This window comes from Rattus norvegicus, chromosome 5 (assembly GCF_021556685.1).
Source record: "Rattus norvegicus strain SHRSP/BbbUtx chromosome 5, alternate assembly SHRSP_T2T, whole genome shotgun sequence".
Classification (NCBI taxonomy): domain Eukaryota; kingdom Metazoa; phylum Chordata; class Mammalia; order Rodentia; family Muridae; genus Rattus; species Rattus norvegicus.
This window is the reverse complement of record NC_141538.1, coordinates 157,457,308-157,480,739: the sequence shown is the minus strand read 5'-3', so window position 1 is coordinate 157,480,739 and position 23,432 is coordinate 157,457,308. Positions and strand designations below refer to the sequence as shown.

At 50.4% G+C, this 23,432-nt stretch overlaps 1 protein-coding gene across 10 annotated transcripts in view; it reads right to left on the bottom strand.

Annotated features, from left to right (window-relative positions):
* Capzb (capping actin protein of muscle Z-line subunit beta) overlaps window positions 1-23,432 on the bottom strand; it is a 100,287-nt gene that overhangs the window by 66,392 nt on the left and 10,463 nt on the right. For 4 of the 10 annotated variants that reach the window (NM_001436734.1, NM_001436735.1, XM_087548479.1 and 1 more), the window contains 1 exon segment: window positions 11,014-11,085. In NM_001436734.1, coding sequence (NP_001423663.1) covers window positions 11,014-11,085 — 72 coding nt within the window. 10 annotated transcript variants of the gene reach the window in all.

The window sequence follows — 23,432 nt, the reverse complement described above, 5'->3', positions numbered from 1 at the left end:
ACTGGTCTCCTTTTGTTTGTCACTGCACGAGGTCAGCTGGCCTGCAAGCTCCAGGGGACTCTCATCTCCATCTCTCATCTACCTCATCTATCTCATCACAGGATTACAGATGTGTGCTACAGATGTGTCCTCATGATTCTGTGGCAAGAGCACTCTGCACTAGCGCCCCAGCCCATGTGTGTGTTTGCGGAAGAATGAGGTCCTAACCAGAACTTCGGCTGCGGTTCTTCCAGCCTCACTCCCAAGTTTAGTCCAGACGCGAAGCCCAGAAGATAAGGCCAGGGCACATCCAGGGGCGGGAGCATGGGAGGGGGACAAGGAGTGCAACGACTCCTGCCATGGCTAAAGGAAAACACACACGCATTACTGACTGGTTCAGTGAGCTGCCTAGAAAGCACGTGGGGAACACTCATGCAGGAGGCACATTAGTAAAAGAGACCTTTGTGATCAATGGGCATCAGAAATGGACGCTGGCACGGATGATGTGACAGCAATCAAACATCTCTCCTGAAATCCAACCCTCGCAGCTCCCTCCACTCTTTCTTTACAGTGAGAAGGCGAATCTGAGTCCAGACCAACTGCTCAGAAGACAACCTGGGATTCTCAGCAAGGGGATGTATCCGCTCCACCGCTTCCTCTACTGCATCCCAAAGCTGGTCTACGACGCTAAAAATCACATTTTCAAGGCCAGAGGTGGTGACACACCTTCCATCCCAACACTCAGGCCAGCCAGAGCTATAGTGAGCTCCTGCCTCAAAACAAAACAAACAAAAATCCACAACACTTTCAAAGACAATGGAATCAGAGAACACTGTAGAGACAAGCAGAGCTGAAAGCAACAACTGGGTCCACAGCTATGACTCCTGTGTGTCCTGCCTGCCCGGCTTGTGTCCCAACCAGAGCACCCAGGGAAGGGACTCACAGCACCTGGCAGCCTGAGCACACCAGGAGTCTGCTCAGACACCCTGCTTCCAAGTAAGGGTGGAGGGCACGCAGGACCACTGCACTGAACTGACGCACAGCTTTGCGCTCGCCCAGGCTGGGGCCAAAGAGGAGTCTCAATGGCAGACAAGGAAGAGCCTGCTGACAGGGTGAGGGTACGGAGTGGGCAGAAAGCACTCACTCCACATCACTCCCTGAGCAACTTGCACAGCGGATGGCAAGGTAGCATGGCAAACGACTGCCATCGCCAAGGCCATAAAACTACAGGGGCCACTTCACCTGCTCCCGAGGCGCCTTGGAAACAAATAAAAACAAAGGAAGCCTAAACTAAACATTTTGGACATGGCACTGGATCACTGTAGTACCAGGCACTGTTAGGTACTTCTAAGTTAGGGAAACAAACTGCCAAGGGCCAAACTGCTGTCCAGACGGCAAGGTTTCGTGACAGTGCACTGGCCCTTATACCAGGCTTCACAGCTCCGTTCTCTTTTCTCCTAGTACCTCAGCCCCTCATAACAGATCCGCCTCCTGGGATCTGGATTTTATGACTAGATGAAATTCAGGCAAGATAGCTACAGAGTAGTTTTGTGACTAGGTTTCACATTAGGAAGAAAAACAATTTAAGGGGATGGACATAAACCCTGTGACTCAGGAATCCATAAAGACCTATAAGAGGCTCTGACATAAACCATGTTCACTTCAGCAGCATTTCTAACAGCCCAAAGGGAAGGCAACCTTGACTGTACGTTATGGTACAGCGATATCATAAGACACTGCAACCTGCAATTTAACAGAAGACATTAGATGACGCTGTTGCAAAAAAAAATATATATATTTTATACTCCATAAAGAGTAATTCTGAGTGATCTATCCCTCAACATGGTTCCTCTGTGTAGCCCAGGCTGGCCTTGAAAATGATCCTCCTGCTTCAGCTTCCCAGTGCACCACCAAGCCTAGCAATTCTCTCTCTCTCTCTCTTTTTTTTTCTTTGAACTTTCCATAAGTAAAGTACAAGTTCACCCAGTTACCAATTTTTCCTGATTGTCTGTGTGGAAGGATGGACAATGTGGTCCGTAAAACATCATACATTGCAAAAAAGGGGGGGGCAACCTCCCACCCCCAAGATCCCTTTATTCACACCAAAGGGAACAGCCAGTAGGACAGCCTGGTCCCTTGTAAATGTGTTCTGATAAATAGGGTATGGTTCGCTGATAGAGCATTTGCCTAACATTCACGAGGTCCTAGGTTCAATTCTTAGCTCCACAAATGCTACTAACTTCTTTAAAGACTCTGTGGTCCATCTATATGAAATGACCAGCGAGTGGTTGCCTGGAGCAGGGTGGGAACAGAGATGGCAAGGGAAGCATTCTAAGATTAGGCTGTGGTCATGGTCATACAACTCTATATAATCACTAAAACTTTACAGAACTGCATTATACAACGAATGCTGGGAATTTTCATTTGAAAGAATGAGAGAAAAAAGAAAACAAAACCATAACCCCCACACTAGAGGCAGAAACGGTGGTGGCTTTGAGCAAGGCAGCCCTGATTAGTCTGTTGCCACAAGAACAGGGCAGGGACATGCAGTACACCAGGGGGAGGCTCACCAGATCCCCAGGTCAGCTCCAATAGGCACATGGCTTGGGAGAAGGCTGGCACGACAGGACCTGCAAGGTTCACGTGCCTAAGTGCTATGCACAACTTGGGCAGGACACATTGTGCACAGAGAACTGAAAACTCTTGGCTCTCCCTCAACAGGAAGTGTAAAGCTACAGGGTCAAGATGTGCTGGGGATGCTGTGTGGGGATGCTGTGTGGGGATGCTGTGTGGGGATGCTGTGTGGGGATGCTGTGTGGGGATGCTGTGTGGGGATGCTGTGTGGGGATGCTGTGTGGGGATGCTGTGTGGGGATGCTGTGTGGGGATGCTGTGTGGGGATGCTGTGTGGGGATGCTGTGTGGGGATGCTGTGTGGGGATGCTGTGTGGGGATGCTGTGTGGGGATGCTGTGTGGGGATGCTGTGTGGGGATGCTGTGTGGGGATGCTGTGTGGGGATGCTGTGTGGGGATGCTGTGTGGGGATGCTGTGTGGGGATGCTGTGTGGGGATGCTGTGTGGGGGTGCTGTGTGGGGATGCTGTGTGGGGATGCTGTGTGGGGATGCTGTGTGGGGATGCTGTGTGGGGATGCTGTGTGGGGGTGCTGTGTGGGGATGCTGTGTGGGGATGCTGTGTGGGGATGCTGTGGAAGTGCTCCAGTAAGGTGGAGGAAATGGGTGGAAATGAAAATGGAGATGACAGTGTGTGCTGAGGAAGCGAGGAGATGTTAATGCATTACATGGAGAGCTTGGTGACTAGAGGCTACACAGGCTGGCTGCCTGCACAACTCTCTCAGGAAGTATCTTGCAATTAAGCGTCAAATGCTATTAGAACATTCTTTTTCTTCTATACCCTACTCAAAGGTGGCACTGGACAGAGGTTAGCTGCCCCTGCTGTGCAAACACGGAGACCAGTCTGCCACCACAAGCAGGTGACTGGGCCTCTGCAACCATTACTAGGGCTGCGGTGTCAATACTCAGATGTGTATGCATGGGTGAGCGGAGAGCTAAACGTAACGTGTTAACCCTGACTGAGAGTGCCTCTTCACGGGAGGGAAGATGGCATTCTCTCCTCCTCTTACACATTTCAATCCCAAGTGTTTTATAGCAGAACTTCTCAGACTCTCCAACTCTACAGCCCATCTGTCAACTGGGTCTTCTCAACTTGAGGGGCTTTATTTCCTCCAGGCACATTCTTTTCTTTGTTTGAGGTGGGCTCTCTGGGTAGCCCTGACTATCCTGGAACTCATTCTGTGGACCAGGTTGGCCTCAAACTCAGAGATCTGCCTGCTTCTGCCTCCCAAATGCCAGGATTAAGGGCGAGCATCTCACATCTAGCTCAGACACACCTGAAGAGGGCATCGGATCCCATTACAGATGGTTGTGAGCCACCATGTAGTTGCTGGGAATTGAACCCTGGTCCTCAGGAAGAACAGAGTATGTCTGTGTATCATCTGTGTGCAGTGCCCAAGGACATCAGAAGAAGGAGCTGGGAACCGAACCTGGGTCCTCTGGAATAGTAGCTAGTGCTCTTAACTGCTAAGCTATCTCTCCAGAGTCCAGACATAAAAATCTAACACTGAATATGTATGTGTTCCACAAAAGCACAAACTCACCGTCCCAAACATAACAACTGCCACACTGATGACTACAGTGTTCCCCATCCCAGCCCTCATGAGAAAACTTTACTGTGAGCACTGACAACGTTTGCAAACTTCAGTGTGAAGAAATGCATTTAAAGTGTGGCCAGGATGCCACACAACATTAGACCTTGCCAGTGAGGCCGAGGGGAGCAGGGAGCACAGAACTTTCCATGGATCTTCTTCCAAGTGTTGTGTGGATGCCGTGGCACAGCCACGTGACCTCAGTTGACAAGCACATGCCCCCAAGCCCAGGGCCAGGTCTCTGTTTACAAATCTCACTCAGAACTGTCCCGGAAGCTGGAAAGCCAACACACTGCTTTGTCACATCAATGACTATCAGTAGTTCAGCAGGGTGCTTAAGAGCCTAGGTGAAATGCCCGATTCCTCCCCAAAAACAAACAAACAGATTTAATCACCTGCTTTCTCACTCTGACCGCCATCCATCCTGTGTTCTAAGTAATCTTCAGCGTAGCAGAAGGCAGAGGGCTGAGAACTCAAAGCTCTGAATTCTACTTTCCAGTTCTAGAGACAGAAATTCATATAGTGCCTCCCCCAGCCCCTTTAATCCACAAAGCTCAGAGAAAATCTCCCACCCTGCTTCCTGTTCGAATCACGAGTCAGACCTGTTCTTTCCACTGTGTGGACCAAAGAATGGTGCAGTGTCCCACCTTCCCTCATCCATGACAATGCCCAGCATCCCCACTGCACTGCTCTTGACCCTGCCTGATGACTTTACTTCCCAATGTGGCAACAAGCTGTTGCCCAACCACCATGTTTCCTAGGGAGGCTTTGCAGCAATGGATGTCGACGACTTGCACCAACTTGGCTCTTTAGTTTTCCTCCCAGTTCCTTTGCTTTGGTCATGGTTGCTCTGACCCTGGTAGCCATTTGGTCCCCTGCTGCTCTTCTCCCACAAGACCTGGGGTGCACATCACCATGCTCTGGCTCTGCCTAGTCCTGGACCACGCTGGCATTCCAGGAAACAAGGCAATGGGAGGTGGAAAGAGACCACTGGCCATGGCCCCGGGCTGCCCTGCCAGCCTGCCTGCACCCATCTGGCTCCCATCTGACCCACGCAGCTGGCCAGGTGGTTTTCATTTGCAGATGAAACCCCAGCGGCTCTGTGGCCACAGAAATGCCTGACCTCAGAGTCTCTGGGAGGCTGACACGCACAGACCATACTTGTGTGTCACTGAGCAGGGCTAAAAGGTCACACTCCACAGTTGGAAGCCTGAAGGCTACAAGAACAAAGTGGGAGCTCTTGGACATTCTGATGACAGCCAGCAAAGGAAGGGACTAGGATTGGGGCTGAGAAATAGTGACCAAGTCCTTCATGCCTGTCTCAAACTAAAAATGCCTCTGGGTTGTATGCCAGCACGCTCATGGCAGGAGAAGCTAGTCTCTTCCAAAGGACCAACAACAGCACAGTACAAAAGAGAAGCACTGGAGTTTTTCCTAAAGAAAGCATAGTTGAGCCACTGCTGAGATGGCTCAGGGGTAAGGCCACATGCTGCTAAGCCTGACTGACGTGAGTTGGAGCCCCAAGACCCACATGATAGAAGAGTCAACTTCTATAAACCGTCCTCTGACCTCCGTGTGTCAGTTATGCATATCCACATACTTTTGTAAAAAGCACACTATACATCCATGACTGTGCCATTCTATAGGAAGAGACGCAGACAGGATTTTCCGCAGGTCAGGTGCATCCTGGGCACTGCATGGGTGAGCTCATTCAACCGGTCTAATAGTTATTTTTATCATTTTTAAAAAGGTTGATTGATTGATTATAAGTACACTATAGCTGTCTTCAGACACACCAGAAGAGGGCATCGGATCCCATTACAGATGGTTGTGAGCCACATGTGGTTGCTGGGAATTGAACTCAGGACCTCTGGAAGAACAGCCAATGCTCTTAACCACTGAGCTGTCTCTCCAGCCCAGTTATAAATTGTCTTGTAGCAGCACTTCCATTTCAGAGGAGAGGTGACTGAGGCAGAGATGCTAACTACGAACTTGCCAAACTTTACAGCTCGTACCTGGTAGGGCTGGGATGGACTCTCATCCCAGAATCACAATGTTAACTACCCTGCCCTGCCCTACTATCTGCAACTGTTCTTTATCGAAAACAGTACACACACACACACACACACACACACACACACACACACACACACACCACACACCACACACACACACACACACACACACACACACACACACACACAGCCACCAAGATAAAAAATAAAAAGACCAGAGAAACACCCTATAACACATGCCTTGCCCAGGCTGGGGCTTGAGGCAGGGTTTATCTTCTTTGTGGTACATTGCTAAGTCTGTAACTTCTCTACAACTATAAAAGCAGGGCACGACCACAACATTCATCTTTTAAGACCTTAACCAGCATGCAGTTCTGCTACTGGCATTCAGGCCAGTTGGTCATGAGACCAGGGCTGGTTTGGTAAGACTCCCAAATTACTTAACTCACTTCCTCCCCCTCAGGCACTGAGTGGGAACGCCTTGGCTGAAACTCAGCAGCCCAAGAGGATTAGGGGCAGAAGGGCACACTGGCTATCATGGCATCCTTTCCAGGGAGTCCTAAACATGAGTCTTCACAATAGAAGCTACCTCCGGGCCCACTCCAGATGATACACTAAGTCAAAGGAATAGAGGCTGGGGATTTTCGTGGAGTCACAAGGCCTGTCAAAGACTGAACCCATGAGATTCAAATGCGGCTTGCCCAACACCCCAGACCCATTGCCAGCCTACTGCCTGTGCAAGCTGCAGGGGGGGACAGGCAGGACAGGAAGAAAGGATGCAGTTCCCATCCACGTGCCCTACAGGCTCACAAACCTCTCCAACTCTGCCGGAACAAGCCAGAGTCACCAGTGTCTCAGCTCACACTCTAAACAGTTTAACTTTTAGCACTTAAGTTAGGAGGGAAAAAAAATCATTCTCTCTCTCTCTCTCTCTCTCTCTCTCTCTCTCTCTCTCTCTCTGTGTGTGTGTGTGTGTGTGTGTGTGTGTGTGTGTAAGCTTTATGTTTATGTATATGAGTGTTTTGCCTGGTACCGGAGGAGTCGTAAGGCAGTGGATTCCCTGGAACTGGAATTAGAAGCAGTTGTGGGCCCGAGGCTGCACAAGACAAGGGCTCTGCCTAAGTTAGACATGGCCTGGCTGTGTAGCCCAGGCTAATCTCTAACTTTAGTGCCTCATGTTCTCAGTCTCCAGAGCTGGGATTCCAATCATGCTCTACCACACCCAGCTCCGAATTTCCTGTTTTATTGTGGTCAGAAAGCCTAAAGGATCCACCTCTTCGAAGGGAGTGTCCAACACACCACTCTGCCTGAGGGCCCAGCTACAGCAGAACGCCAAGGCCTTTTCACCTGCTCAATTCCAGTCTGATCAACTCCAGGCAGGAGAGACTGGGCCACCCCAACAAAGCCCAGAAGAGTAAAGGCAATGATGTCACTGTGCTATGGGTGGCAACCTTGACAACCGAGAGACAATGTCCCTGTTCAAGGCAGTACCAGCGCACCTGCAAACAGGTGCCTTAAGAGACTGACATGGAACACCACAGCTTGCTGTGGCCTGCCTTAAGAAACCAGACCACAGGCTGGTGAGATGGCTCGGCAGGTTAGAGTACTCACTAGCCTCAACGCCTGCCCCAGGTCCCTGGAACCTGCAACGGAAGCAGAGAACTGCTTCCCCAGCTTGCCTTCTGACTAAAAGCTGCACACATGGCACATCCTGCACTCACGAGGAAGGGCAGGAACCAAACGAGCATCCTGGCCTCTTCGCGCTGGGCCTCACCCAGCTCACCTTTGAAATTCCCTGACAGTTCACTGTGGGGCCCCTCCGTGTGTGCTACGCAGCGTGTTTGCAGGAGCCGAACGCAAAAGGCCCCCTGAGCTGCTCTTCGGCAGTGCAGGCCAAGAGCCCACAGAGACCGTCATGGGGAACTCTCTCTGCCCGGATGAGAAAACAGAATCCAGGAGGGCGAAGCTGGCACAGGAGTCCTGGGAGGAAGACCCTGACTCATCCTTTCACACTTGGAGGCTGATGTTCAGACTGCTATTAGAAAATCTCGTGTCCCTAAAGAAGGGAAAGGTGGTGTGAGGGAAAGGCACCTTGAGGAAGGCATCGAGCTGCAGAAATGAACACAGCGCTTGTTTTGGACAGGCCCCAGTGACATGCCCGCCGATGTTTGCCTCTGCGATGGCAGAAAGATGTTTGTCATTGGTAAGAATCGTCTGTGGTGTTACATGACTCACTCCTGCCTGCGGGGGCTGCTCTCATCTGAAGCCGAGGAGAAACTGCTGAATTACCAAGCTTGCAAAAGTTATCACTGACCAATAGATACTCAACTCTGCAGGGCCACCAGCCTCGGGGAGGGCTGTGGTTGTTCTCTTGTTACCACCAGCTGTTTCTGCTTTGCTGAAAGGCCTGGAGGACACCATCCAACTCAGCATGCTGGGTGGTGGAGGGGAGCTGTTCAGGATTTGTTTGGGTTTCAGTCCCAGGGACAGGACTCAAGGGTGTTGGGGCCAAGGGCAGAAGCAGGAGAGGCAAAGAAAGGGAAGACTATGAAAGGCAGCAGGAGAAACCACAGGCAGACATCATACAAGACTCCCAGAGGGAAAATGAGTGCTCCCATGACTGACAAATGCATGTGCTTCCCTAGGATGGAGCTCACAGAGCCAAGTGCAGAATTGTGACACCACCTGCGTGTCCTGCCCCTCAGTGGCCAGGCCCCCAACAGGCTTGGGTCTGCGCTCTCTGGGTTAGCTAAATGGTGGCCCTGGGACCAGTCAGTGACAAGGCTCAGACTCCAGGGCAGACAACGGGTCTCCAGACCATCTCGTTCCTGTGGCTTCTCATCTCTGATGATTGGAAAGGGCCATTTCCTCAACACATGTATACTAAAAACAGACTTGACATTGGTTGTCCTCAACTGAGTGATTGCACTGCAAACATTAGTGGGTATTCATTAAGCATTTACTATGTCCCAGTTATAGCACTAGAAAGCACCCGAATTATTAGTCTAATTGTTTTGTTATTTTCCTTCATCTTCAATCGGTTGACCAGGGACCACGGCCATCTCCTGATGGAGCCACACCTGACCCAGCTCCCTACTTCCACACATCTTGGCCAGAGCAAGCTTCCTAAGACTCAAAGTTGGCTGGCTCTCAGTGCTGATGAGCTTCAAGGGCTCCTGGGAAAAAGAAAAACCTGCCCTTGTCTCAGAGGCCTAGGAGGGCCTGGCCTGCCCCCTCACCATCTGCCTGGGATTCCCTCACTGAGCTCTTTGCTGTTCTGCATGCCAAATCCCTTCTGCCCAGACAGCAGTTTCCACAGCTAGCCTACAGCTCATCCCATGCTGAAGCCACTGTGACCGGACTTGACTTTCCTGTGCACGGTGCCCTCTGAGCCATGAGCACAGGCAGTGCCTAGATGGTGTGCAGTGCCCCAAGAAGGTGAGCACAGCACAAGGAAAGACGGACACTTAGGGAAGGGAATGGAAGGGCCAGAGGGACTGGCAGCAGCTCCCAAGCAACTACAGGCACCCTAGTGAGGACAGGAACCTGGTCAAACCAAGGGGCACAGAGAGGCAGTTAATGCTCTTCTAAGGGTGTCCATCCAAGAGAAAAAGCAAAGGGACCTAAGAATCGAGGGGCTGAGGGCACAGAGCTCACAGTGTGAGAGCGCACGCTTGCAGCCATGAAGCTCTCTGCTTTGAGGTGGGAGGGAGGCAAGTGCCCCGAGTATACTGAAAACACAGGAGGAGCATCTGGTACTTTCTAAAGCACTCAGCGCCAACAAGAGAACTGGTTCTTATTTTTCCCACCTATACAACTTCCCCTGGAATCCTAACTTCCTGGCTTGGAAGATACTTAGATGGACTGTGTGCTGGCCATGACAGTATCCCTGGAATGTACGTTGGCCAGCGCTCTGGAAGGACCAAGATGAGCACATGGCTATTCTGTTCTCCTTGTTTCCATTCATCAAGGTGAAGGACATCATCCAGAATGACCATTAGCCCCGAAGCCTGTACCGTGAACAGGGTGCCAAGTTGGGAAAATGGGTGTGGTCACCAGGACAGGGGGATACCCTGGCCCCTGTGATGTATGAAAGGTCAGAAGCAACAACTTGGCAGCATTCTCCTCACTACCAAAGGCGTCAGTTACACTAGAGAGTTCTCTCTCTTCCAGGAAAGGGTTCGAACTCACCCTGCCAAAACAGGGCAGTGGGCAGACACAGGCGCAGATGTGACCACTGGTGCCAGTGAGACATCTTTGCACTTAGAACTAACACTACATGATGTCATTAGTGTTGCTCGTTTCACATGTAGATAGATGTATACACAGAGGTCATGGGGCAACTCTACAGCACCAGGTCTCTCCTCCCAGCTTTACATGGGTTCTCGGTGGCCAGACTTGCTCAGCAAGAGCCTCCACCCCCCCCGAGTCACCTTCCCAGCCCCAAGTGCATGATTAAAAGAACAAAACGCAACGCGACACAACATGACTCTGGGTATTAATAAAACCCTAGGAGAAGACAGATGGAAACCCAGAGCACGGCCAGCTGTCCTACTGCAAACTTACAAACCAAAGCAGCGCCTCTCTGGTTTCGTGCAGGGACTGCTTTCCTACGACAGTGGCCTCATAGCTCCCTGGTAGGAGTGCCTGCCTAGGACGGACCTGGGTTCAAGCCCAGGAAGAAAGGGGGTTGGGGGAGTAGGACCCTAGTCTCAGGCTCTTTATCACAGGCACTTAATCTGTAAGTGCACTCCCACGGGCAGGCTGCAGACCCACCGTCCTCCTGCCCGTCTCTTACAGAGTTCATTTCAGACCGTCCGTCTTGCCACGTGAAGCCCTCAGACTGTTCCACTTGGTTGATGCACATGGTCTATTTGGGGAAAGGAGAGAGAGGAGTCTGAAGCCAGAGCCACTCAGAACCTGGCACTCTGTGAGACAACACAAAACCACAGAAACCACACTGAGAGGCAAGGAGGCCGAGGCGGAGCCTCAGCACGGTTTCAGCAAGGGGCATGCTGGCATGTGCCACCACTCCTCCAGGTCATGGGACAACACTGATGACAGCCACACTCATGTCAACAGGACCTTCTGCAGGATTTCCAGCAGCATCAGCAGGGGCCCCAGGACACTACTGCGGGGTGGACTGAGGGATGAATGCAGGCCCAAGAGCTAGGCAGGTACCAAGTCTGGCTTTTTAACCCATCCCATCCCAGCAAGGGGAAAGCAGCCATTCTAGCCAAGTCTTGTTGGACTTAAAGCATGGTAGGAGAGTCATGGAAACCAAAGGGGATGAGAACCACTCCCAAAGGGAGGGCACTGTGCATAACTCATGAACTCTTTATTTATTAATTTCCTGAGGCTTCTGGCTAATTAGGCCCTCAGCCATACTGTAATGGATCAAATTTCAACTGAATATAAAAACAGTTGGAAGTGGAAGACACCATGGAAATCACAGAGGACTCTGGGGACGGCAGCAGGGCCCACAGCACTTCCTTCCAGCCTTTACCCCTCCTAACAAGGCAGCTCCAATTCCCCATCCAGTGGCACGCAGAGGGGGCTGTGCAATCCACTGCATACACTCGGGGCCCTCTCCGCCAGCCACATTTGAAGCATATAACACGTGGCTCAATGGTGGGAAGCAACATTGAGGACAGCCAGTAAGTACAGTAGATTAAATACATCCTGCCAACCAAAACTGAGGAGTATTTACTGCTTATGGAGCCAGAAGCTAAGAGAAACACCCAGTGTGGACAAGGAGGCAGCAGCCTGACACACACCTGGGGTTCTATGAACTGACGTGACACTTTCAAAACCTTCCTGATGGCATTAAGAGTTGTGAAAGGGGGGCTGGGGATTTAGCTCAGTGGTAGAGCGCTTACCTAGGAAGCGCAAGGCCCTGGGTTCGGTCCCCAGCTCCGAAAAAAAAAAAGAACCAAAAAAATAAAAATAAAAATAAAAAACAAAAGAGTTGTGAAAGGGGACTGGTGAGGTGGCTCAGTGGTTAGGAGCACTTGCTGCTCTTGCAGAGGACTGGGATTCGGTTCCCAGCACCCACATGGAGCTCACAACTGCATGTTGACTTCAGATCCAGGGGATCGTGACACCCTGTTTGGAGGGCCCTGTGCACCCAAATGTCACACATAAATACCTGACAATACCTCTCTGACAGTGGGAAGGACCTTCTCAGTTACACCTTTATATGCTGCTCATGAACAATCAGTACTGCTTTTGCCCGAGAAACTTCAATTGCAGTACGTTTGAGAGAAAATGAGAAACCCACTTTGAAATAGTTCTTAAACTTCCTGTCTTCTCGTCTCCCAGCCCCTCCCTGACAGTTCCTAAGGTATAAACGTTCTGCTCTACAAATACCGGTAAAGGGTTGAGGGGAAGAAATGGCTCCGCCTGGACTCCTAGCTGGACTGAACACTGACTGAGCGGTGTGGACATTGGCTAATGAGGAGCCCTGTTCCTGCCCAGGGCCATCTGCATCCGAAGGCCCATTAAGGAGCCCCACCTACAATGCCCTTGTATCTCTACTTGTACGTCCAGGCCTGCATCTGCACGCCTCGCTGGCCCACAGGAACCAACTATTCATGTCTGGGAAGCTGAGCCAAGAGCAGTGGGGTCAGGCATTTCGCTTTCTCCTCAACCCCCCAGAAAAGCTACCAGCATCGTGAGCCTTGTGCAAGGATGCGCTACAAGGCAGCAGTGCTTGCCTTCCTGCACCCACTCCTAGGGGTCCTGGCATGGCACAGTAGCCACAGGACCTGCTGGGAGATGAGGAAGTGAATCTTCACAGGCTCAGAGAGGGCAAGACACTTGGGAGAGGTAGCAGAGTCAACTTTCTAACTCCGAGCCAGCAATCCAGCCTCACAGAGGATGAAAGCCTTTGGGACAGGCAGGCACCAGAGAATACTGACAGCCAGTTCTGTCTCTTCTCTCTCCCCACCCATTCCCAAGAACTGTTGGCAGAAGCCCAGCCTCCCCAGCCTGTGCTGAGCAGCGCCCCCCAGAGGGCACTGCAGTGGAAGCCGGCTTGCAGTGGATGATTAAGATGAGGCCTAGAGAGGGCTTGTGCAGACACCTGCCTGGTCATTCCTAAATCCTAAACCACAAGAACACTGCCTCCAACCTCAGCAGGCGAAAAGAAAACAAGCCGTGAACATACTTTTAACGCTGGAGTTTCAAACGTGGAGCAAACAGCGTCTATTTTTCAACTGGCAACTGCAGTTGCACAGACAGACTCAGTGGGGATGAGCCTTGCACTAACTGGCAAGCCAGGAAGGACTCTGAACGCTACAATTAACCAGTAGCATAAGGATAAGCAAATTATTTAACCTCCCTGAATCTCAATCGTTTCATCTATAAAATTAGAATAGCAGCGCCTCACTGGGATGGATGAGCGGAAGGAAACTGACCTATGGCACTCAAACAAACGAGTACTCACTTCCTGTCCGCTGCTCTCTTAGGCACAAGCAATAACAGGGCAATCAATAAGCATGACTATGACCACTGGTCCCGCTCGGGACACAGCCACTAGAATGACATATAAAAGGGGACTTTTAAAAGCCCTTATAGTCCAAGACTTCAATTACACACAGGGAAACTGAGGCCTGAGGAGGGTGAGGACAATGGATTCTTTCTGACTTTCCAACAGGGCACTTACCAGGGGCCTGAGCAAGGAGGCAATTACAAGTGTACGAGGTTACACAAGTTACAAGTTACTAGGCTAAAAATCTACACGGGGGTGAGGGGAAGTGCTTATTTATGTCATCTGCTTTAAAACAACTGAAAACAGACAGTTTACCGGACACAGTCGTCTGTGCTATAACCTCAGCTGCTAACAGAGTGAAGCAGGAGCCACAACACTGTGAGACTTGCCTCTCAATGGACTGAATACCAAGTGAGCCTAGCGGGATGAGAAAGGCGGGCCTGGGGGGCAAGCACTACTAAGGAAGCTCTTGTCTCCCTGTAAATAAGCACAGTGTGTCACTCTTCAAGCCTGGTTTACCATTACTTTTAACAAGGATGAATTTTCTATGTGTATGAGTGTTTTGGTCGAATGTATGTCTATGCACATATGCGCAGTGCCCAAAAGGGCCAGAAGAGGGTGCCAGATCCTCTGAAACTGTAGGATGGTAGTTATGGGCCACCAAGTGGTTGCTGGGACTCCAGCTGTGGTCCTCTGGAAGAGCAGCCAGGGCTCTTACCTGCTGGATCATCTCTAGCACCAAGGGTGTGATTTCTTAGAAACTGGTAAGCAAGTCAAGTTCCTTCATATGTAAACTCTCATGTCAAAACTCTCTCCTATGACGCCAAGGCCAGTACAGCATCAGCTCCACCTGCAGTTTGTCGAGCCAAGGCCTGGTTACACAGAACCCAACCCAGGAAGCAAGTCCTTGATGCCACAAATGACAGCCTCCAAGACCAAGGTCACCCCATCCTGGGGGTGACAGACTCTATCTTCCAGAGATGCTGCAGGGGAAGATTCTGAGTGATTTTACCAGGAATGCTTGAGAACACAAATCTTAGCCTGGCCTGGACATTATCCAGAGTAGCCAGGGCACACCTACGAGCACCGATACCCAGTCTTAGGAGGTGGAGCAGGGAAGACTTAGGGATTCAAGTTCCCCTCCATTATATTGTGAGTCTGAGGGCAGCTCTTGAGATGCTGAAAGCAGGAGATCCTTCTGCATCTCCCGTCGAGCAGCAGCAGCCGCCATAATACCAACTCTTGCTTCTGGACTTCCCAGCCTCCAGAACCGAGAAGTTCTACTGTTTATAAATTATCCAGTCTAAGGTATTTTGCTACAGGAGCCCAAACGAACTAGAATAATGTACTGATTTTTGAGACGTAGCTGTGGAGCGCGTTCTCTCTCTCTCTCTCTCTCTCTCTCTCTCTCTCTCTCTCTCTCTCTGTGTGTGTGTGTGTGTGTGTGTGTGTGTGTGTGTGTGTGTGTACACAGTGGGGGACCAAGTTGGATTCAACCACAATCAAATGTGGGGAAAACAAAACACCTATTTCCTCTGCTCCTGGAATTCAGCACTCCCTGTCCTGACCTCCAGGCACCGCCACAGACAAGAGCAGATAGCACTTATTGAGCACTTACTGTGTCTCAGGGCTGCTCTGTGACCCATGCTCCCTCATTACTGAGACTGCAGGCCTGACTACCTGCTAGGTAAGGCACAGGCTTTCCCTGCTTCACCGCATGACTGGCCATAATGGGGAGGAGGCAGTCCAGGGCACTAAGCCCAAAGATGCAAAACTCAAAGAAAAGGGGACAGGATTCAAATGCAGACAGCATGGCTTGAGAGCCAAGGCTCACACATTCAAGAACAGTCTTATTGCTGGGGCAGAGAAAACACTAGCCACACCCATCCAGACCTGGGGATGTGTGGAGGAAACATCAGCCATGAAGACAGATCTGTGCTCCTGGCCCCCAGTGGTTAGAAGGAAGGGACAGAGAGTTGGGAGTCGGGACCCTGCCTAGAGGGGAGCACTGAGAGCCACCTGGGAGGAAGAAGTGCACACAAAGACACTTAGTTCCTCCTTCCGTTATGAGCAAACGAGTTAACTGCACACAGAGGTCATCATTCTGTGTTCCCTTACCACCAGAGTGTCCTCCACGGAAACAAGGTGACGAGAGTTACCCTTGAATGACATCTTGCAACTCTTTAAAGATTTATTCATTTGGGGTTGGGGATTTAGCTCAGTGGTAGAGCGCTTGCCTAGGAAGCACAAGGCCCTGGGTTCAGTCCCCAGCTCCGAAAAAAAGACCAAAAAAAAAAAAAAAAAAAGATTTATTCATTTATTACATATAAGTACACTGTAGCTGTCTTCAGACACACCAGAAGAGGGCATCGGATCTCTTTACAGATGGTTGTGAGCCACCATGTGGTTGCTGGGAATTGAACTCAGGACCTCTGGAAGAGTAGTCGGGTGCTCTTAACCGCTGAGCCATCTCTCCAGCCCCATCTTGCAACTCTTGAGGGACCCCAGTGCCCTTATATCCAAGATGCAGAATGAGGCGTGGCCATAGAGGAGGATGCTTCAACCTTACACACACAGCGCATGGGCCTCAGGTCCTCACACGGTGCCCTTGTTACCCCACAGTACTTCTGGGGACACTACCCAGAAGACATGGGGTCTGAGGAGGTTCATGGCAGGAATGCTGAGTGAGTGGGGCTTGACCATCACTGCTGTTCTTCTGAACAATAATCTAACAGGGGCATCACACTGCCATTTTATGGATGGTCTGCTTTAGGAATGGAGCGAATGAAAGTAGATTTAAAGAAAAACATCAGATGATGATAAAGGGGCACATAAGCCCAGCAAGCATAGAGTTGGAGGCTGGCCAGGCAGAAAAACACACCCCTATCACATTCAGTGTGCTCCAGCAGCAGCTAAGGCAAAACCAGAAACGAGAAATGAGAAGCCACAGAGGAGCTGAGCCTTGCAGTAACAGGACTGGTCCAGAGAACACTGGACAGACACACCCTGCCTCCTTCCCTTCCCAAGCTTGCCTAGCAACCATCTCCACCCCTTATACATGCTCAGACCCAAAAGCTCAAACACCACCCATCAACCAAGTCAGGGGACCCATTTCTGAGTCCTAACTGCCCTGACTGCGTCCAAGGCACTGTGGTGAAGGCCCCCTCTAGCGAGCATCCATCCATCCAACTCCTTGCCTCCGTGACAGATGACACAGCTCCTTTCTAGCCTGCTATGCTTCCTTTACCTCCCATACAGTGAGGCCAGAAGTTCTCCTCAAATATTCTGGTTCAGAGAGCCCAAATCACCAGACTGTTTTGGTTTGAAACAAATTTGGGTTCATGAAGCACCCCTCATTACACACCCCACATCTGTTTGCACACCCATATCAGATGCTGGGATGAAGCCTGAATCCACGGAGTAGGGATCAGCAGAGCACCAGGAGCCCTCCTAACCACCCACTCTATCCCACCAAGAATGGAGTCTTCATCTAAAACCATTCTGGATACCCACGGCCCCAGCATTCCCAGAGGAGCCAGACCAACTCTGAAGCACACGCCTCTCAAGGCAAGGAGAAAGTGGGCCGCACTCACTCACTGGAAAATGTCCAGTAGTTACAGGGATTAGGCTTCTCCTCGAAAAGACAAGATGAAGTGTGTGGAAGAGCAGAGCAGTGGTTCGGGCCTGCAACCCACGCTCGGGAAGCTGAGACGAGACAGAACTCTAGGACAGCCTGAGGTACAAAAGCAAGTCTCAAAACAACACGACAGGTAGGAGCGTGGGAGCGATGGCTCACTGCTTAAGGGCACTTGCTACCTTGCAGGGGCTCAGTGCCCTCTTCTGACCTCCAATGGTACCTGCATGCATGTGGTGCACATCTGTACACTCAGACCCTAGATGTACAGGATAGATAAATAAAAAGAAATCCTATAGTTAAAAAAAAAAAAGACCCTTTAAAACAAACAAGCAATGACCAGTGAGATGATTCAGCAGGTAAAGGAGGTTTGCCACCAAGCCTGAGGGCCTAAGGGCAATGACCCTTGGACTCACTTAAGTGTGTGTCTGTTGGGGGGCTGGCGGTGGGGGTGGGGCACAAATGACTCTTGCCAGCTATCCTCCAACCTCTCTACATCTCCACAGGTGTGTGTACTATACCTAGCCCACGTGAAATAAATGTAAACACATTTGTGTAAATAAATTTATTTGTATTTAAATGTGTAAACACATTTCTGTGTGTTTATAAAACACATAGAAAAAAACTTTAAAACTTATTTCATTGAGGCAGGGTCTTGCTATGTTGACCAGGCTAGCTTCAGACTTGGGGCTGTGGCCTCCGAGGGCTGAGATTAGAAAAGCATGCATTCAGGGTTGGGGATTTAGCTCAGTGGTAGAGCGCTTGCCTAGGAAGCGCAAGGCCCTGGGTTCGGTCCCCAGCTCCGAAAAAAAAAAAAAAAAAATAAAGAACCAAAAGAAAAGCATGCATTCTCACAAGTGGCTTCCAATTCTATTTTTAAAGCTGCACTGCAACTATCCCCCCTGGAAGACATGCACAAGCCAGGCTTCTGGACACACGCTGTGAGCAGAGCCTTACAATGTGGAGAAGCTGGTAACACTCTTACCATGCATTCAATTACAGACAGGGTCTGGCTCTATGGCCCCGGCTGGCCTGGGATTTGCCATACTCCTCTGCCCACAAGTGCTGGGATCACAGGTGGTGCCACACAGGTAGCCTGGGTGACAGCCCAGGCTACTCACTGTGTAGCCAGGGATGATCCTGAACTCCTCCTACTCGGCTGCTCAGCCTGCCAGGTGCCAGGGCTACATCCAGGCGCCACCAGAGTTGCTTTGGAACTTATTTTTAACTCTCCAAAATCAGTACAGTTGGTCCTTTGGGATCCAAGAGGGTTGGGTACTGAACCACCCACCTCCCCACCTGCGGTGATCCGAATGAGAAGGAGCCCCCACAGGCTCATGTACTGAACACTTGGTCCCTGACTGGCACTACTGTCTGGGGAGGTTGTGAAACTCTTAGGAGGTGCAGCCTCACTGGAGAAGGCACGTCATGGCGGGTCTTTGACAGTTTATCGCTCTCCTAACTGGCTGTTCACACTCTGCTTCCTGGGTGGATAAAGATACGTCCTGCCCCGCTCTCTGCTCCCCAGCACTGTGGGGCTCTAGCCCTAATAAATGTTCTTTAAATTGCTTTTGTGCAAAGTACTATCTAAACAAAGTGGCCACGTGCATACACCCGACAGGTACTGTGGCCACAGACGCTGCATATGTCACTCTCATCTTTATTTTTGTTTGGTTTTGTTTTTTTGTTTTCAAGACAGGGTTTCTCTGTGTAGCCCTGCTATCCTGGAGCTCATATATAGACCACGCCGGCCTTGAACTTGGATTTTGTTTTGTTTTTAAAATTTCATTATCTGTGTCTGTCTGTGCATGTGTTCTCCAATACTCATGGAGGCCAGAAGAGGGTGTCAGATGCTTTGAAGTTAAAGTTGGAGTTAAAGGCACTAGTGAGTCATCCAGTGTGGATCTGAGCTCTGAACTCCATCTGATCCCCTCTGGTTGAGCAGTAAGAGATCTTAATCACTGAGCCCCTCATCCTCATGTTCCTCTGTTTGACTTTGGTTTTTGAGACAGGGGCTTGTGTAGCCCAGTCTTGAACTTGATACATAGCTAAGACACTGGCCTTGAACTCCGGAGCCCCCTGCGTCTACCTCCTGAGTACTGATTACAGGTGTGCGCGACCTCACCTGCCCCTCCTGAACAGTTTAGATCAACCCTAGTTGCTTATAATACTTAATGTAACAAAATTACATGCAAATTGTTGTTGCAGTATTTGGGAAATAATGGCCAGAGAGAGGGAGAGGGAGAGGGAGAGGGAGAGGGAGAGGGAGAGGGAGAGGGAGAGGGAGAGCTGTGTCCCTGCTGTAGCATCTGCTGTAAACAAATGGCCCCTCTTGTAGCTTCTGTGGTCTATTTTCTCAGTTGTGCATGCTTTGCTGAGTTGCCCATTTAAAAACATTGCTAATGTTGAAGTCCCTAAGCACACAAAGGCCACGAAGCTACACGCCTGAGCAGCCACTGCCGATCAATTCACTAGCAACACCTACTGAGGACCTTACACAGCATATGTCAGTTGCTTTCCTATTGCTGTGATAAAACCCCATAACCAAGGCGAAGGCGATTTATAAGGAAGGGTTTATTTGGGCTTCTGGTTGAAGGAGGTTAGAGTCTGTGCCGGCTGAGCAGGCGGCAGGCAGCTAAAGTGGCAGCCGACAGCTCACATCGGGAACCACAAGCTGGAGGCATAGAGAGCTAACTCTGTGGAGAGTATCTGAAGCCTCCAAACTGGCTCCAGTGATACACTTCCTCCAGCAAGCCACACCTCCTAGTGCTCCCCAAATAGCCACCAACAGGGGATGGCAGACACTTGGGAGAGAAACCCTGATCAAGTCACCCCAGCAATGTACACACTAAGCAGATGGTAAAAAAGGTTGTGACCAGGCCGGAGGGCACAGCTCAGTGGCAGAATACACACCTAGCATGAGAAATGGCCCTGCGTTAGAGCCCCAACACCCACCCCCCAAAAAGGAAACCATGTTAAAGAAAAGCCAATAAGCAACAGTTCTGGCAGGCAGCCAGACAGGAGAAACCATGGGGACTGACCCTGCAAAGAGGAGGCCATCTCAACTTGCAGACCCTGCCACATGGAGGAAGTGAAGCTTGCTCTAGGCAGGCAGAAGGAGGTTGCTCACAGGACCCCAAGGAACAGCAGCCTCACAGAGACACTAGGACACTCACGGGGCTCCAGGACCAGAAGAAGCATGGGAGAAAAGTGCCAATCCTCTTTGCCCTACAGTCTCACTCCTAGAGACTTCTCTAAAGAAGGGAACAGGGGATGAGAAGAACAGACAGACAGACATCTGTCCACTGCACCACAGCATAGCAAAGACAATAAACCTCACCTATTAATCACATGACCCCTCTGACAGAAAATTGGTTGCCATGCCTTCTCCAGGACTGCCATGAACATGTCACGATACTTGTGGTCTTCACACCCTATACTGAAAGCCATGTGATGGTCTATATAATAGGTCTCCCCCCCCCCAACACACACACACTCTCCAGCACCCTGTTACTGCTATCCACACTACTTAAGTACAAAACAAATCAGGAGCCACAGGTCAAAGGGACCCTAGTTTGAGTCAAGCCATCACTGGATTTCCTCTCTGAGCGATCGGAGCACCTCCCTCAGCTGATATCAGCACCCCATATACCGTACTCACATCACTTCTAGTGTAACGTCCTAAACGCAAAGGCTCTCACGCACAGAATTGGGAACTCCGCAGAACACTGCATGCGAAGCTCTAAGGCTGGCTGGTGCCATCAGCACTCACCCACACTTGTCCCAACACACAGCCCATCACTTGAGGTTTGGAAACCTCAGTCTCTCCTCCCACTACCCCTTTCCATAGTGATATTGGAGTAAGAGTCATCCCCACAAAGTGCCCAGTTCATCATACAAACAGGCAGGACCAAGATGGGTCCGGTGCCTGTAACCCAGAAACTGGGAGGTAGAGAAGAGCAGGCATTCAAGGTCATCCCTGGATACAGAGCAAGTTCAATGCTAGTCCTGGCTACCAAAGACCATCTCAAGTTTTTTATAAATTAAAATTTAACAGAAATGGTGGAGGACCTGAAGAGGCAGCCTAAATTCTATGTCTGCATTCTGCCAATTAGTCATACAGTGGGAGGACCCCTCCTGGGGACCTAGCAACTAGGAATCTATGATTTCAACAACTATCTCTTCTGGGGCTGGGCTGTGGTTCAGCTGACAGTGCCTGCCCATTATGCAGGAAATCCTGCACTGGATCCCCAGTACCACATAAACCAGGCACGGTAGCATATGCCTATACCTCTAAGTGGAGACTTGGAAGTTTTGGGGCATCTGTGACTACACAGGAGGTTTGAGATCAGCTTGGTCAACCTGAGCCTCTGCCATGCTCCGACCTCAAGAACAACAACAAAGCTAGAAGAAAGAATTCTGAACACTCTCATCATAAACAATGATAAATGGCCAAATAGAGAAGGTAAGGACTTAAACATAATATAAAGTACATATGGACATGATTTTATGTTCAGGCCACCTCACTCTCGTACTAGCCATGTGCCCTAACCCTAACCCTACAAGACATCTCATACATAACCTTCCAAACCTCCATTTCCATACCTGCAAATACAAGTGTGGCAAGAAACGGTAACGACACAGAGGTCAGCCTAGTGTTCCCCTTGCACCATCAGCCTGGAAGCTACACTCGGAGGGAGGCCTGCTGCAGGTAAGGCCCAAGAGCGAATGCTGGAATCTGACTGCAGGGCCCTCCCCACCCTACTCTGCCCTGAACATGTACAGGATTTTGTAGTCCAGGCATTCTTAGAACTAATCCAACGTGACAGTTTACATGACAAATGGTCAACTCGTTGCCCTACACAAAGCCTATTTGAAGTGCCCGCATGTGAAGCCTGAGAGATAGCACAGTATAGCAGTATTCTCAGTTAACCCTCTACCCTGGGACGACATCTACCCTGTCTACAGATGGGGAGCTGGTCTCAGAAATGAAGCGCTGGGTTGGAACCATGAAGGATGCAGATCTGGAGGGGCTTCCCCATCACTAACCCAGGGCTGCCTTCCTCTCTCATCTCACTCTTTGTCCTCCTTCCTGCTTAGTTACCTGAGTCCCAGCACTCCCTGTTTTAATATCAAACACATGCTGGGGCCGAAACATGGCTTAGCTTGTAGGATGCGAACTCATCTTCCCAAGGATCTACGTTCAGTTCCCATCACCCACGTCAGGTGGCTCATAACCACCTACCACTCCAGCTCCAGGGGATCAGATGCCCTCTTGTGGTCTCATGGTAAGCACACAGAGACACAGAAATAAAACTTTTTTCTTTTTAATTGGTTATATGGAGTGGTGGCTCATGCCTTTAATCCTGGCAGATGAATCTCTTGTGAGTTCCAGGCCAGCCTGGTCTACATAGCAAGTACCAGACCAGCCTGAGCTACATAGTGAGACTCATATGCCCTCAAACAAAATAGTAAGGCCCTGAGGCAGCGATGTCTGCTGAGTCTGTGGCAATTCACCAATGCAGCATGAGTGTGCAGAAGTCAGGAGTGACCGTAAAACTTGTCATCTTCAGAAGAGAAAAAAGTGGGCCAGAAAACAAGTTTAGTATGGGAGGAATGGCTGACAAGGACCACTGACAAGCATCCTGCCTTGCCTCCTTCAAAGTCTCTAGGCACCATGTACAGCTAGCACACCAAGGTTGGTCACTTATGCTCAGAGGAGTGGCTTATATTATCACTTGGAACAAACAGCTCGTTCACAGAGCACAGGCGCATGCTTGGTGATGCTCAGAGCTGGTGAGACTTGCACCTGCCTGCTTGGAGAGTCGACGCAACACCAAGTGCCAAGTGCCAAGCACTCGAACCAGGCAAAGGGGCACCCACACTCACAGGTCCTTTGGGGACTAACAACAAGTTAAGCAAGCTCACGGACATCCACAGGATGGAGCTCTCCCGAGCATGCAGTGACTTAACAGACTGTCTGGCTTTGCACTGCCTCCTTCAATCCTCATAAACCCACTGGAGAGAGCTCCCCACAACACTCACACAGGAGCTGGGGACTGAACCCAGAATACTTATGCTAGACAAGCAC